Consider the following 16,711-nt stretch of genomic DNA (forward strand, 5'->3'; position numbering starts at 1 on the left):
AATTTTTTATGGTATACCAGTGTGTTCCTCACACACTGGTTGAAAATTGCTGTTCTAGAGAATTAGAATTATTAAACTATTACCTATGTTGATACGCTTTAAAATTGAAAGAGGCAAATACCAAGTAAACTTTTGTGTTGCTACTTATATACTTACTAGGGGCCCGGTGCACGAAATTCGTGCACTGGGTGTGTGGGGAGGGGAGTGTCCTTCAGCCCAGCCTGCCCCCTCTCACATACTGGGAGCCCTCAGGCGTTGACCCCCATCACCCTCCAATCGCAGGATCGGCCCCTTGCCCAGGCCTGATGCCTCAGCCAGAGGCGTAGACCCCCATCACCCTCCGATCGCAGGATCGGCCCCTTGCCCAGGCCTGATGCCTCAGCCAGAGGCGTAGACCCCCATCACCCTCCGATCGCAGGATCGGCCCCTTGCCCAGGCCTGATGCCTCAGCCAGAGGCGTAGACCCCCATCACCCTCCGATCGCAGGATCGGCCCCTTGCCCAGGCCTGATGCCTCAGCCAGAGGCGTAGACCCCTATCACCCTCCGATCGCAGGATCGGCCCCTTGCCCAGGCCTGACGCCTCAGCCAGAGGCGTAGACCCCCATCACCCTCTGATCGCCTGATCGGCCCCTTGCCCAGGTCTGATGCCTCTGCCAGAGGCGTCAGGCTTGGACAGGGGACTCCCATCTCCCCCTGATCACTGGCTCTGGCCCCCGCCCAGGCCTGAGGCCTCTGGCCCAGGAATCATGCCTGGGCAGGGGACCCCCATCTCCCTCTGATCGCTTGCTCCACCCCCCGCCCAAGCCTGATGCCTCTGACCCAGGCTTCAGGCCTGGGCAAGGGGACCATCATATCCCCCCAATCCCCGGCTCCGCCCCCCACCCAGGCCTGATGCCTCGGCCAGAGGAGTTGACCCTCATCACCCTCCAATCACCAATCACCGGATCGGCCCCTTGACCAGGCCTGAGGCCTCCGGCAGAGGTGTCAGGCCTGGGCAGGGGACCCCCAGCTCCCCGCGGTTGCAGGCTCCGCCCCTGCCCAGGCCTAACGCCTCTGGCCTAGGCGCCCGGCCCGGGCAGCGGGGACCCGCAGCTGCAGCGGCCCCGCGATCATGGGCTCCGCTTTAGGCCCAGGCAAGGGACCCCTAGCTCCCGGGACTGCCAGCTTCGACCGTGTCCAGCTCCCATCGCTGGCTCCACCCCTACTTCCTGCTATCACTGGCCAGGGCGGAAAAGGCGCCTGATTCTCCGGTCATGGCTGGGGGGCAGGGCAAAGGTGGCCCCAGGGCCTCCTTTGCCCTGCCCCCCAGCTCTTAGCTCCCCCCTGGGTTTCCGATCACTGTCAGTGGCAGGGGGCTTCTTCCTGCTTTCCCTTTCGCCTCCCTGCATTGTGCCTACATATGCAAATTAACCGCCATCTTGTTGGCAGTTAACTGCCAATCTTAGTTGGCAGTTAACTGCCAATCATAGTTGGCAGTTAACTGCCAATCATAGTTGGCAGTTAACTGCCAATCATAGTTGGCAGTTAATTTGCATATAGCCCTGATTAGCCAATGAAAAGGGTATCGTTGTACGCCAATTACCATTTTTCTCTTTTATTAGATAGGACTAGAGGCCTGGTGCACTAATTTATTCATGGGTGGGGACCGATTGGGGTCGATTGGTCTGGGTTGGCTGGCGGGAGGGGCCATGGGTGGTTGGTAGGCCGGCCCTACCCCTTGGTTGAACTCCTGGTTGAGGGGACAATTTGCATATTAGCCTTTTATTATATAGGATTAAATGTGTTCAGTTCATCTTCTGGTTTTTCTCACTTGTCATACTTGTGCTACTGTAGTTTTCAATCAGTTGTTTTCGCTCACACCCCTCCTTCCATTAATAGTTCTGTGTGAAAGGGAGGATTTGGGTATTTTTCTAGCCAAGATAAAGTCAAGGTGATGTCCTTGAATTCACATCTAAATTAGCTCATCTGTAATGAATATGGATTCTTTTATTATCACAGGAGGCGTAAAGACAGACATGAAGCCAGTGGGTTTTCAAGGCGACCAGATCCAGATTCTGATGAAGATGAAGATTATGAGCGAGAAAGGAGAAAAAGAAGTAAGGCATGAACATAGATATTGTGTTTCCAACATGGTGCAATTCCACTATTTGCTTTTCATATTCAATTTGTTATAGTTCAGTTGACATTGACTTAGGTCATTTTGTCTCTGGGATTCCAGTAATCCACATTTGTATACAGTCTTAATTTATATTGCGTTTTAACATATATTCTCTTTTGAGCTTCCCATCCACTTTCTAATCGTTATTAAGTAGATATGTTGAGCATACCTTGAAATATATATACACATACTTTTCCTTACCTGTAGCATAGTTTGGTTTTTATTAACGTTTTTAGAGTCCAGCGTATAGGTTGAATACTTATTGGTCTCATCTTTTCAGCTTATAGATTGGCTGTCCTTTTTGTAAGGAGGTATGCCTTTTCTGTGAAGGCCATTTAATTTCTTGGACATAAGCAGAAGCTAATATTGAGTAGTAGGGAAGTGATGGCATTATGTCCATTATGTGTACTGCTGATGTTTATATTTTAACCTGATTAGTAGCAAATGTTTAGTAATCATCCTGAATTTTTCATACTAAACTCATTAGAGCTAATCTAAGAATCAATCACTAATCACTTGGCAAGATTAAAAAATGATAAGAAGTATTTCAAAAGAAATACAAGATTTTATTCCTATTTCTCCTTAAGTATTTTGTCTAATCCAGTCCTGTTAATCATGATGCATGTACATTGGCTTTGGAGGAATTTCTTTTGTGAAACATTTCATGCTGTTGCAGCACTGGTTTTGTAATCAGTTTTGTTTGTTTGTTTACATCTTATTTTTTGGACTATTTAATTGGTGATTAAGTTATAATACATATGTTAAGGTTTATACCTAATGAAAAATTCCTTATATTCTCCATTCTTGTCAGATAGCAAATGGAGTTATTTTGGTTTGTTTGTGTCCACCATTCTCTGTCCAGGAAACGAACAGGAATGGTGACAACACAAAACAGATTCTATAGAAACCAGAAGTACCTACATTTTCCAATAGTTGTTTAGTTCCAGGAGTGTGTTGTATTGTGGGAGAAAGCTTGGAATCACTGGGAGCTACCTACTGCTGCCCACTAATTCTCCTTTGATCATTTTCTCCTATGAAAAAAAAATGGACACAGTTATACCTAATTCAAAGGTTATTAAGTCTAAATGAGATAATGTATATGAAAAAATTTGGTGACTAGCCATGGCCAGCATGGTTCAGTCCTATCAGCCTGAGAACCAGAGGGTCGCAGGTTCTATTCCCAGTCAAGGGCACATATCCCTGGCTCCAGTCAAGCGTGTGCTGGAAGTTACCAATTGATGTGTGTGTGTGTGTGTGTGTTTCTTTCTCCCCCTTGTCTCCTTCCACTCTCTCTAAAAAAATCAATGGAAGAAATATCCTCAGATGAGGATTCACAAACAAAGAATCTGGTGACTAACATCCTCTCAGTAAATAGTTGTATTACTGTTGGTTTTGTGTGTTGTTGTTTTTTTTAATCCTCACCCAAGGATATTCTCCCATTGATTTTTAGAGAGAGTGGAAGAGAGATGGAAAGGCAGAGAGAAATATCGATGTGAGAGAAACACATCAATTGGTTGCCTCCTGCCTGTGCCCCAACCAGGGCCCGGGCTAAGGAGGAGCCTGCAACCAAGGTACGTGCTTGGGCCCTTGACCGGAACCAAACTAGGGACCTTTTGGTCTGCAGGCCAATGCTCTATCCACTGAGCCAAATCATCCAGGACTTACTGTTGTTTTTTTAAAAAATACATATTTTTTATTGATTTCAGAGAGGAAGGGGAGAGGGAGAGAGAGATGGAAACATCAATGATGAGAGAGAATCATTGATGGGCTGCCTCCTGCATACCCCTACTGGGGATCGAGCCTGCAACTTGGGCATGTGCCCTGACCAGGAATCGATCCCCGACCCCCTGGTTCATAGGTTGAAGCTCAATCACTGAGCCACACTGGCCAGACTATGTTACTATTTTTTAAGTAACTGCTAATTCTCTGGGTTACGGTCTTTTATCTTAAAATTCATTTATTAACTACATTCTGGGGCTCTTGAATGCCTGCTATGAAAAAAAATAATTGTGAAAAAAAAAAGAAAAAATAATTGTGTTTGTCTGGCTTTTCAGTTTTCTACATTTTTAATCCTCGATTCAGATATTAAGTTCTTTAGATATTAGCTGGAGGGATGAAGTAGCATTTCTGTCTCCCTCCCTCCCTCTCTCCCTCCTTCCCTCCCTCCCTCCCTCCCTTGTGTGATATGACAAATTGTGGGGAAGCACAGGACTTGGTTGGAAAGTCTGTAAGGAAGAATCTCCAAAAGATAGGGGGCCTCTAGGGGGACCTTGCTGAAGGCGGCAGACCTACCTTGACTTTTCCAAATAAGTCTGAGCCCCCAGGTGTTTTACTGGAGTCTTTATGTTTAGTCTTTAGCCATCCTTGCTTAAAGGACACTGCAGATGCAAGTGTTTTCTCAAGGATACGTACCCTGCTGATAGTATCTAGAAGTTAATTTTAGTTCAAGCTGTTGCTATAATAAAAGCCTAAGGAGGCAGGCGAACAGAGCTGTTTGGTTTCTCAAGCCAAGCAGTCCCTTAGCCCTCTCTTTCACAGAAATGTGTGTCAGAGTAATCATTTGTCCATCGCTCAGGGTCTTGCCAGTCAGCCCTGGTAACAAATGGTATATATCATAGTCCTTGAGAGTCTGCCATCTGAAATGTTCCTTTAATCAGTGGAATTTTATGTTTTTGCAGGTATGGGCGGAGCTGCCATCGCACCACCCACTTCTCTTGTAGAGAAAGACAAAGAGTGTATGTATCTATATCTCCCCCTCTTTTCTTTTGATACAAATCTTTAACCCAGCCATGGCCAGTCTTAGCTTCTCTCAGCCAGGTTTCCTGAATGTAAAGGGAAATTGCCCCAAAGCCTGTCCTCTGGCCTGAACCCTGAGGCCCAGTATGGGTCCTTCAGGCTGCTGTTCCCATTCATTTCTTGTACTTTAGAAGTTTTAATGCCAGGCTCTGAGACTTGGATTTTTATACAGTGGTATGCTTTTTTGTTGTTGTTGTTGTTTTAATTTTTTTTAATTGTTGATAGTATTACAGATATCTCCCATCACGCCCCCCTTTATCCCCTCCTCCCAGCCCCTACCCCCTTATCCCCCACCCAAGGTTTTTAATACCCTATTGCCTGTGTCCATGAGCTATGCATATAAGTATATAAGTTCTTTAGTTTATTTCTTCTCATCCTACTGTTGTTTTTTTAAAATTCATTTTGTCTTCTCCAACATTTCATATTTGGAGTTAGGCTAAAACAATAATAGCTCAGTTTACGATTTGTGTCCTCAGTGGTTTAGAGGCTGTTAAGTTCATGACTTCCACAAGGTGGCAGTGCCTTCCTGATTAGATTTTCTGCCATTAGTTTTGATTTCATCTCACAGGCTGTCTTCACTTACATTGCCAGAACACACCCACCCACTGTTTCAACTCCCAGTGATCTGTTCTAGGAATTGAACTTTGATGTATCATCTAGGTCATTTTCCTATCCTTTAGGTTGGCCCATACCTAAACTATCCCAAGAAAATATAATCATCCCTCATGCTTTTTAATACCTGTTGCACTATTTATATTGTCTTTTTAAAGAATATAACTTACAAAGTTTTGTTAAATACCTTTTGTGTAAAAACACCTAGAAAACCATAAACTCAATTGAAACCAGTCTTTTTTTATATATATATATATATTTTTAAGCTTCCTTGTTGAAAATCACTGCTGTAGCTAGGTTTGAAAATCACTGGTCTGGTACATGGTCCATAACTTCAGTGACCTTTATTTTATGCTAGGCTAATGAAACAGATTAGAGTCCAAAGACAGGTATACAAGATGATATGGGAATCAAAGAGATTTTGATTGGATCTATCTGGAACATACAAAACTCTTAAGCATTCAGACAAAAATTGTCATTTAGAGCACTTTTAAAGGATAACATTTCAGTAAGGTATAAAAAGGACATTTGAGATAACAGCTGGAACAAAGCTAAAATTAGAAAAACAGTACATACCTCTCTAATTTTAAAAATTCATGTAGAGGCTGTACAATGGGTTTTGTTCTTCTTCCTTATAGTAAACTAAAAATGTCAGTTAAATTAGTTCAAAATAAATGATTTATACAAGTGCAGTTCGGGATACTTTTTGTAGTATTTTGGTAAACCTATTTTATTTTTATCCAATAGTACCCCGAGAATTTCCTTATGAAGAGGATTCAAGACCTCGCTCACAGTCTTCTAAAGCTGCCATTCCTCCTCCTGTGTATGAGGAACAGGACAGACCCAGATCTCCAACGGGCCCTGGCAACTCCTTCCTCGCCAACATGGGGTAATGGTTCCAAGTGCTGTCGTCTTGGCAGGTGTAAGAAGGACGAGACTCATTGTGAAGGGTTGGCAGCCCTTTCAGTAGATGCAGTTTGTTTGAAAGTGAGGGCATTCTCTAGTTATAGGAAGATGCTTGGTGTGTTCACTCACACCATGTCATTCTTGAGAATGAGTCACATGGAGGGTATTGCAGCACAATGCTATCATATTTTGTACAAAACAAAGTCTTCTGATGTAAGTTTCGGATGATTTCATTGCTGAACATTATATTCTCTAGGTAGGAACGGTTTCTCATAATTATTCACATGTATTTTCAAAACATTTGCAAGTAAAATATGGGTTATGAGTTACACCTGACTTATACTATGTCCAAAGGGTGAATGACATCATGATATATATGATGAGACATTGGCTTTAAGGTCATGGTTCTGTACCTTTGGTCTAAAAACTTAGTCATTCAAACTAAGAGTGTTTGCCTGCATGTAAAAATCAATTTTAAGGTTGACTTTCAGGTATGGCTTGTGGAATTTAAAATCCCCACTGGATTTGCCATACATTTTGGTTAAAACAATGTTATATGTTTATTTTGTTTCTTTCATGCAATGAGAGACTATCAAATGAAGCTGCGTTACACTAAGGCCTTTGTTCTGTGTCCTTTAGAAGGACACTGCCTATGATAGAAATGCTGTGACCATAGTAATCACACCGATCTGCCCTTGTCTATGTGCATATACTCTGATTCTTAGAGCCCTTGAGAGGTGACTAGTCAAGAGTTGGAGTAGATGGTTGGGGTTCCCACACTGCGAGAGGATTTTGACTTTCTGACCTTGGTATCCATCTCCCAGACTTGTGTTCTCTATGGTAACTGCTAGCCAGGGGTGGCTATTAATTTAAAATGAATACAATTTAAAATGTAGTTCCTTATCTCAAGTGCTCAATAACCACACAAGGTTAACAGCTACCCTATTGGGCAGTCCCCATCATTGTAAAATAGGTGTATTGGGCTTCCCTAGAATGTATGCTGGAAGGTGGATAGATATGAAACTGTTATTTTTTTTTTCTGCTGATGATAAAAATTGACCTTTTGCTGAATCCCCTTTTAAATAGTAATTCTGTATGCCTAAGAAAGATGCAGTGTAGTACAATTCAGCCGTTTCAGTCTTTTCTTTTTAGCCTAGAATAGTTTCAAATGAAATTTTAACGGAAATCACATAAACATGAAGTAATGTAGGTGTAATTCTAGTTGAAGCAGGCTTTGTGGTTCAAGCAATGGGGACACTTTTTTTTTTTTTTTACATTTTATTGATTTTTACAGAGAGGAAGGGAGAGTTAGAAACATTGATGAAAGAGAAACATCGATTAGCTGCCTCCTGCACACCCCCCACTGGGGTTGTGCCCACAACCAAGGTACATGCCCTTGACTGGAATCGAACATGGGACCTTTCAGTCCACAGGCTGACACTCTATCCACTGAGCCAAACCGGTTAGGGCATTGGGGACACTCTTGAGACACCTCCAAGTGCAGTTTGAAAGTTACGGTATTAGAGAATGAGCAGTGGACTGAGAATTACAAGTTGTGGGTCCCAATTTCAATTTTACTGTTAATACCTATAGAAATAATTTCTAATATTATGTCTTGTTTTTGTTTCTAATCAGCTTTAAGCTAGCCTAGTTGACTAATCTGGGCTTCAGTTTATTTTCCCATCGATTAAGTAGATGATCTCTATATAAAATCTGTTATTGTAAACTCTACTGTACTATTTAGAAAAATGCATTTTCATCATGAAACTTTATCCTTTTTGACAGGCACATTTTTTAATTTTTATGGCTTTAAGTAATTTTTATTTTCCTATTACAGTTGACATGCAATATTATATTAGCTTCAGGTGTACACCCCAGTGATTAGACATTATATATTGCTAAGTGATAACCCCCAAAAATATAGTACCCATCTCACACCATACATAGTTATTACAATATTATTGACTATTCCTTATGCTGTACTCTACATCTCCATGACTATTCTGTAACTACCAATTTGTGCTTCTTAATCTCTTTACCTTTTTCACCCATCCCCCAAATCTCTTCCCATCTGGCAAAAAGTTCTCTCTATATATGTATGTCTGTTCTGCTTGTTTATTTTGTTCTTTAGATTCCACATATAAGTGAAATCCTATGGTATTTGTCTTCCCCTGTCTGATTCATTTCACTCAGCACAGTGCCTTATATGTCCATTCATGTTGTAGATGGCAAGATTTTTATCATTTAAACTAATCATTGATAGATATTTACTTATTGCCATTTTATTATTCATATTTTTTTTCTTCCTCTTCTGAAAGAAGACAAGACCCTTTAACATTTCTTGTAATACTGGTTTGGTGGTGAGGAACTCATTTAGCTTTTTCTTGTCTGGGCAGCTCTTTATCTGTCCTTCAGTTCTAAGTGGTAGCTTTGCTGGGTAGAGTAATCTTGATTGTAGATCCTTGCTTTTCATCACTTTGAATAGTTCTTACCAATCCTTTCTGACCTGCAAAGTTTCTGTTGAGAAATCAGCTGATAATCTTGTGGGAGCTCCCTTGTAGATAAATGCTTTTCTCTTGCTGCTTTTAGAGATTCTCTCTTTGTCTTTAATCTTTGGCATTTTAATTATGATGTTCCTTGGTGTGGACCTTTTTGGGTTCACCTTGTTTGGGATTCTCTGTGCTTCCTTGACAGGCACATTTTAAAAAGTAAACTGTGGTCATACATCAATGAATGAAATCTGAAGAACAATATAAACAAACAAAACAAACAGACTCATAGATATGGAGAACAGACTGATGGTTGCCAGAGAGAAGGTGGTGAAGGGACCGGGTGGAAAAGGTAAAGGGATGGAGAAGTACAGATTAGTAGTTACAAAATAGTTATGGGGATATAAAATACAGCACAGGAAATATAGTCAATAATATTGTAATAATGATGTGTGGTGCCAGGTGGGTACTGAAAATTTCCAGGGAACCACTTTGTAAAGTATATGATTGTCTAACCCAGGGGTGGGCAAACTTTTTGACTCGAGGGCCACAATGGGTTCTTAAACTGGACCAGAGGGCTGGAACAAAAGCATGGATGGAGTGTTTGTGTGAACTAATATAAATTCAAAGTAAACATCATTACATAAAAGGGTACGGTCTTTTTTTTCAATAGTTTTATTCATTTCAAACTCCAGCCCACGGGCCGTAGTTTGCCCACGGCTGGTCTAACCAATGTGCTGTATGCCTGAAACTAATACAAAATAATATTAAGTACAAACTCTGATTGAAAAAAGTATTTCTATAGCAATGCAGGTACTAGAACACACAGGAATTCTAATGTTTTGTAACAGAGGTACAGGGGAAATTTCATTAGAGAAACTAATATTTCCCTTACCTTAAATTTAATTTCAGGATGTCCAGTATTTTTTATATATCTTTCATTCTGAACATCCCCACAACTTCGTCTAATGTCCATTGTTAATTATGTGTGACGTCATTGAAGCCCTTGTAGAATTTCTGTTCTCCTTTCTAGAAGGAAAGTGTTAAGATATAAAATCCAATTTATGCTATAGCTGATGACCTTAAGTATAAAGGACCTTTCTCTTTTTTTTCTCCCAGTGGCACAGTAGCACATAAAATCATGCAGAAGTACGGCTTTCGGGAAGGCCAAGGTCTTGGTAAACACGAGCAAGGGCTGAGCACGGCGTTGTCAGTGGAGAAGACGAGCAAGCGAGGAGGCAAGATCATTGTGGGCGAAGTCACAGAGAAAGGTGGGTCCCTCCCCAGAAGCAGTGAGAGATGCAGTCCAGAGGCAGAGGGCTGGCCCTCTTGAATACAATAAGAGAAACCCTGATTATGATGCATCCCAATTCTGTGTTGTGGTTCTTCATCTTTATTTGTTCAGAATAGATGTAGAGATAGGAAGGCCCATAGGAGAAAAGACAATGACTTTGGCAGAAAATGAACAGTACTCAAGAAAATAAGTTCATGCCTACTTCTACTTGGCAAAGAATCTTGTTAAATTGATAAGATTATAGTTATTTTTTTGTTTTTAAATATATTTTTATTGATTTCATAGAGGAAGGGGGAGGGAAAGAGAGATAGAAACATCATTGGTGAGAGAGAATCATTGATTGGCTGCCTCCTGCATGCCCCCCACTGGGTATCGAGCCCTCAACCTGGGCATGTACCCTTGACTGGAATCGAACCCAGGACCCTTCAGTCCCCAGGCTGATGCTCCATCTACTGAGCCAAACCACCTAGGGCCATGATTATGTGTTTATAGCATGAAAGACAGAGCCATATACAATATATTAGTGATTATATCTGCTATATTCAAATTTGTAAGGGTTCTTATTGGTAGATTATGCCTAGTTGGTGTTTAATTTTTATTCTCTCAGTAGATAGCTTTAGTAAGTAGCCAGTCAGCCTAGAGCCGTCCTGATTTGTGGGAATATGTGCAATTAGGCAGCCAGTGGCTGGCTAATTACCTGCTTATTATATTGGACTAGTGACCTTTGGCCACTTCTCAAGCCAAGACTCTCACCTGTAAGGGTTGGGATTGCTGTGCACTGTCAACCCCTTAGGAAGTGAACTAAGTGAAAATTGTAGGTATCCAGGGAAGCTAAAAATTTCCAGAAATTATAGTATAAACTGTTACCAAAGCAAAGCATATGCTTCCATTACAGATAGGGCTATATTTTTTTCTCAGCCATAGATGATTATATCGTAGATGACTCTAGGACAGTGGTTCTCAACCTTCCTAATGTTGCGACCCTGTAATACAGTTCCTCATGTTGTGGTGACTCCCAACCATAAAATTATTTTTGTTGCTACTTTATAACTGTAATTTTGCTATTGTTATGAATCATAATGTAAATATCTGATACGCAGGTTGTGTTTTCATTGTTACAAATTGAACATAATTAAAGCATAGTGATTAATCACAAAAACAATATGTAATTATATATGTGTTTTCTGATGGTCTTAGGCGACCCCCGTGAAAGGGTCGTTCGACCTGCAGGTTGAGTACCGCTGCTCTAGGACATAAGAGGGTTGCTATTAAAAATAAATTATTCATTATAACTTGAACTCAATGCTCTAACATATGTATATCTCATTGTTTGTTTTCCTACAGATGCAGCCAAGAAGTCAGATTCAAATCCATTAACTGAAATACTTAAATGTCCTACTAAAGTGGTCCTACTAAGGGTAAGAAGCAGAAGGAAGCAACCTGTTTGCCCACCTTGATTTATGTGCACTCTGTCCTAACCTATCCCTGTATGCTTTCAGCACCACTGATACCATAATGGATAAAGAAAACTGAAAAGAATATTTTTGCAAATGATACTTTTGGATAGACACCACATAAGACTAATAGAATTTTTTACTAATATTTCTTTGCTAAAGATAATATTTAAGACAATAGTGATTACTTTAAAATATTTGAAATTGTTAGATGTTTATCTTAGTTTATGCATTTTGATGGTTGCATAATTGCTCTTGTAAGTCTATGGCAGCCGTGGGCAAACTACAGCCCGCGGGCTGGATCCGGCCCGTTTGAAATGAATAAAACTATTGAAAAAAAAGACCGTACCCTTTTATGTAATGATGTTTACTTTGAATTTATATTAGTTCACACAAACACTCCATCCATGCTTTTGTTCCGGCCCTCCGGTCAAGTTTAAGAACCCATTGTGGCCCTCGAGTCAAAAAGTTTGCCCACCCCTGGTCTATGGAGTTTAGTGTATATTTTTGTTTTTTTTAAGAAATAATTTTGGGGGACTACAGGTGTGAAAATTTTCATTGTGTTATTTGAGAGGGAGAACATTTACTACCATAAAGTTATTTATACATCTTATTTATATATTAATAAATTATACATGATACTTGAATTTATTTATTTTTGTTTATAGAACATGGTTGGTGCAGGAGAGGTAGATGAAGACTTGGAAGTTGAAACCAAGGAAGAGTGTGAAAAATATGGCAAAGTTGGAAAATGTGTGATATTTGAAGTAAGAGTTTTCTTTAGATGTTTATAAACTGTTGTGATTGACAGGTTACAAAACATTTTCTACAAATAGAGATGTGTGCTGTGCTTAAGTAACATATTGTCTTACTACAGGAGGTGACAGGTGTTGGTTATACTTCTCTTAATTATAAAAATTTTAAACATAAAGACAAGAAGGACTTCAAATTTTATTTGGAGAAGAAATAACATTTCATTTTATGATTAAGGTGTAGTTTGGTGATTAAAGACTTTATTATAGTATGCTCAATAGTTTAGTTATTTGGACATGCCTTTGGTTTCATTCATTTGACAAGTATATATTTAGTGCCTCTCATATATCCAATACTGTATTGAGAGCATTGGGGATGTTCTGTGCTCTCAGTGATATGTTCAGTTGAAACAACAAATTGAACACATATAAAAATAGACAATATTTTGTTGCTAGATTCAGTGGTTATTGACTGTAAGTACTGGAGTTGAGAAAAGGATTTAGATTTAAAAAACAACAGAAGGCTTTGTGACAATATCAGATGCCAGCTGAGCTTTGAAATGAATGGGTAGGATTTGGATAGGTGGAAAAGATATTCAGATTAGGGTCACAGCTTCTGGGAGACTGACGAGGGCTACAAAATGGAATGGTTGGGCATGTTGGGGATTAATAGGAAACATGTTTACATAGGTGGAATGGGGCCATATGCAGGGCGTAGAGAGTATGACAAAGGAATTTAACCTATAATGAGAGGCAGTTAGAATACAATCTTTTTTTTCTTAAATTTCTGCTCTCATTTTTGCTTCCTTTCTATATCATATTGCCATTTGTTGACCAAATACTTATTTGTTTACATGTCACCTGGCATAGGACCCCTATAAGATCAGACTGCTTAACTTAGCTATGTATTCCCAGCACCTAAACTGTGCCTGTCATAAACAGATCTTCAACAAATTTTTGATGTCAATTTGTAGTTATTTCCTTGGTATTTGACTGCTTCTTATTTGTATATGATGATAATTGACACACTTATTCTGACAGAAATCATTAATGGAAGAAAACTCACATTTAGTGATATCTCAAATACCTATTTATCTATTATACTTTTAATTTTTTCCAGATTCCTGGTGCCCCTGATGATGAAGCAGTACGAATATTTTTAGAATTTGAGAGGGTTGAATCAGCAATTAAAGGTAAGTTGTACAACTAAATATAAAAATTAAAAAGTTGAAATTGTGATCTTGTTGGAATTAAAACGTTCTTCTAGTGTCTTAAAAGAATCTGTATTAACTGACTGTCTTTTTGTTTGCCTTTTAGCTGTCGTTGATCTGAATGGGAGGTATTTTGGTGGACGGGTGGTAAAAGCATGTTTCTACAATTTGGATAAATTCAGGGTGTTGGATTTGGCGGAACAAGTTTGATTTTAAGAACTAGAGCACAGGCTACAAGCTGCAAGCAGAGAAGAAAAAGGCGACAGCCAGTCTGCTTGGCTGTTGGGTACAGAGACTCTTGGAAGGACTGCTAAGATATATGTTGATTAATCCCTTTTTTATTTTGTGGTTTTTTTTAATATAGTATAAAAATCCTTTAAAAAAAAACAATCTGCGTGCCTCTCTGGTTGTTTCTCTTTCTTATTACCACTTCTGGGTAATTAACTTTTTTTTTTGCTAGGATTTCATGATAATTCTCAAGTGCTCCAGTGATACAGCATTTCTTGCACTAAAAATATCTAGAAAATTCTGGGATATGGGGTTGTAGTAAGTTATCCTTTGCATTTCATTTTTAATAAAACTTGCAAGTTACTGTAGTTTCATAAATTCTATAATAAAGTATCATCTTGGCAGTCTGCCAAAGGTGAAAATGTTTGCTTTCTCTAACAGAGAAATTCTTAACTGATTCCAGTTGTAGAAAAAAAGTCTTTAAGAACTGAACTACGGTTGAAGAATTGTGAATCTACCATGACTTGTTTGGATGAATCATTTCAATTAAACTAAGTCAGACTGTAGGGTTTGTGATGGACTTAGGATATAGAAATCATGAACCTAGCAATTCTAGCATAGTCTTCAGGTTAGATCAGAAATGACAAGTTAATTCAAAACCTCACAGGTACATTGTAAATGTGTGCCCATATGTTTTGGAAATGGTGGTTCCTTGGAGTCACATTTCTACTGGCAAAATTTGCAAAAGTGTTAGTTCTTATATATATTTTAAAATTTATAAAATTCAGCCACATCAGCTACTTAAATTGTACTGCCAATTAATATAATTCCAGAGTTATAAAAAATTGTACCATTGAAGTACAGTGGTATGTGTGGCTTAAAAATTAATAGGACCATGAAAAAGGACAAAAAGATTTGGCGCTGGGGTTCATTGCTAGAGCAGGAAGTGTTTCCAGAATATACATGTGCCTGTATTCTGGTCCTTGCTTGCCTGAATATTGCTGAAGGACATGCACCTATGTTGTCTCTCTTGGTTATTGTGACATGAAAGCGTGTTGTGACCCTTTGGGGAAAGAAAGCACTCAACATTTCTTTACATTCCATGGACTTGGTTTGAAGACCTAAGGAATATTCTGACCCTTTTTAAAAAAGGATTTTCTCATGTTTTTATTTTAACAGAAATAAAAAAATAATGTTTTCTCTTTTGTGGTATTACTTTACTGAGTAAAATTTAATTGATACTTGGTTTTTGTGATAAAAATGCACATATTTTATAAGATAAGTTTGGGTTAAAGATTAAAACATAAAAGGATTACATAATTGAATACTAAAGAATCAACAGCAGCCCTGAAACTTGAATGTGTCTACCTATGGACTTAGCTACTGAATAATGCCTTTTTTGGCTTACAAGTACCTAACTGTGCTTATGCTACATGATTATTATGAGACTTACTTTAATTTGTATAAACTCTAATGTTCTTAAACTATAAGTTCCAAACTACCTTTTATATCTGCATAATTATTATTTTGTTGCATAATAACATCATTGTTCATTTGTATTTAGGTGGCTTTTCCAACATTCTCATGAACAACACCCAGAGAAATAAAATGCAAGTAACTAAGTTTTAGTAGCATGGACACAACTTGGTGAATATCTTTCTTCCCAGTCTTTAATTATTTTTAATTTATCCATGACTGCATTATTTGCAATGAGTTTCTGATATTGGAATAATTTCTAAATCTGCAAAATAGTGCTTGAGAGATTTTAAATTAATTTTCAATATTAGCTAACTAAAATTCAAATTCGACTTCAATATAATAATTCCAATATAAATTAAAAATTAAAGGTTCAGTGTAATGGACATTTGTCCCTCTTGGCCCACCTGTGATCTTCTGGAAGCCTTTCCTGTGTTTGGGGAGTTTACTGCATTCACTCCCTCCCTTAAGATAGAGACTAGAAACTTGCTTTGCCACTGTGTCTCAAAGCTAAGGCAGGCACTGTGTCCTGGGCTCTTTATATCAGACTAGAGGCATGGTGCACAAAATTTGTGCACTCGGGGAGGGTCCCTCAGCCTGGCCTGCGCCCTCTCGCAGTCCAAGAGCCCTTGGGGGAGCAGGCCTAAGCCAGCAGTTGGACATCCTTAGTGCTGCTGCAGAGTGTCCTGCATTGAGCATCTGCCCTCTGGTTGTTAGTGCGTGTCATAGTGACCGGTCGTTCTGCCATTTGGTTGATTTGCATATTAGCCTTTTATTATATAAGACTAGGGGCCCGGTGCATGAAATTCGTGCACTGGGTGTGTGTGTGGGGGAGTGTCCCTCAGCCCAGCCTGCCCCCTCTCACATACTGGGAGCCCTCAGGCGTTGACCCCCATCACCCTCCAATCGCAGGATCGGCCCCTTGCCCAGGCCTGACGCCTCTGGCTGAGGCGTCCGGCCCGGGCAGCGGGGACCCGCAGCTGCAGCGGCCCCATGATCGTGGGCTTCGCTTTAGGCCCAGGCAAGGGACCCCTAGCTCCTGGGACTGCCAGCTTCGACCGTGCCCAGCTCCCATCGCTGGCTCCACCCCTACTTCCTGCTATCACTGGCCAGGGCGGAAAAGGCGCCTGATTCTCTTAGCTCCCCCCTGGGTTTCCAATCACTGTCAGTAGCAGGGGGCTTCTTCCTGCTTTCCCTTTCGCCTCCCTGCATTGTGCCTACATATGCAAATTAACCGCCATCTTGTTGGCAGTTAACTGCCAATCTTAGTTGGCAGTTAACTGCCAATCTTAGTTGGCAGTTAACTGCCAATCTTAGTTGGCAGTTAATTTGCA

The 16,711-nt window shown here is 40.1% G+C and overlaps 1 protein-coding gene across 2 annotated transcripts in view; it reads left to right on the forward strand.

Annotated features, from left to right (window-relative positions):
* The window catches only part of RBM17 (RNA binding motif protein 17), a 35,370-nt gene extending 20,264 nt beyond the window's left edge, over positions 1 to 15,106 (forward strand). For both annotated transcript variants that reach the window (XM_059663609.1, XM_059663602.1), the window contains 8 exons: positions 2,000 to 2,097; positions 4,838 to 4,894; positions 6,315 to 6,456; positions 10,082 to 10,233; positions 11,601 to 11,674; positions 12,379 to 12,477; positions 13,583 to 13,655; positions 13,780 to 15,106. In XM_059663609.1, the coding sequence (XP_059519592.1) occupies positions 2,000 to 2,097; positions 4,838 to 4,894; positions 6,315 to 6,456; positions 10,082 to 10,233; positions 11,601 to 11,674; positions 12,379 to 12,477; positions 13,583 to 13,655; positions 13,780 to 13,883 (799 nt within the window). In that variant the 3' untranslated portion in view covers positions 13,884 to 15,106. The remainder of the gene's footprint in view (positions 1 to 1,999; positions 2,098 to 4,837; positions 4,895 to 6,314; positions 6,457 to 10,081; positions 10,234 to 11,600; positions 11,675 to 12,378; positions 12,478 to 13,582; positions 13,656 to 13,779) is intronic.
* Positions 15,107 to 16,711: the final 1,605 nt, after the last annotated feature.

The sequence above is a fragment of the Myotis daubentonii genome, chromosome 1, assembly GCF_963259705.1.
Source record: "Myotis daubentonii chromosome 1, mMyoDau2.1, whole genome shotgun sequence".
Taxonomy (NCBI): Eukaryota; Metazoa; Chordata; class Mammalia; order Chiroptera; family Vespertilionidae; genus Myotis; species Myotis daubentonii.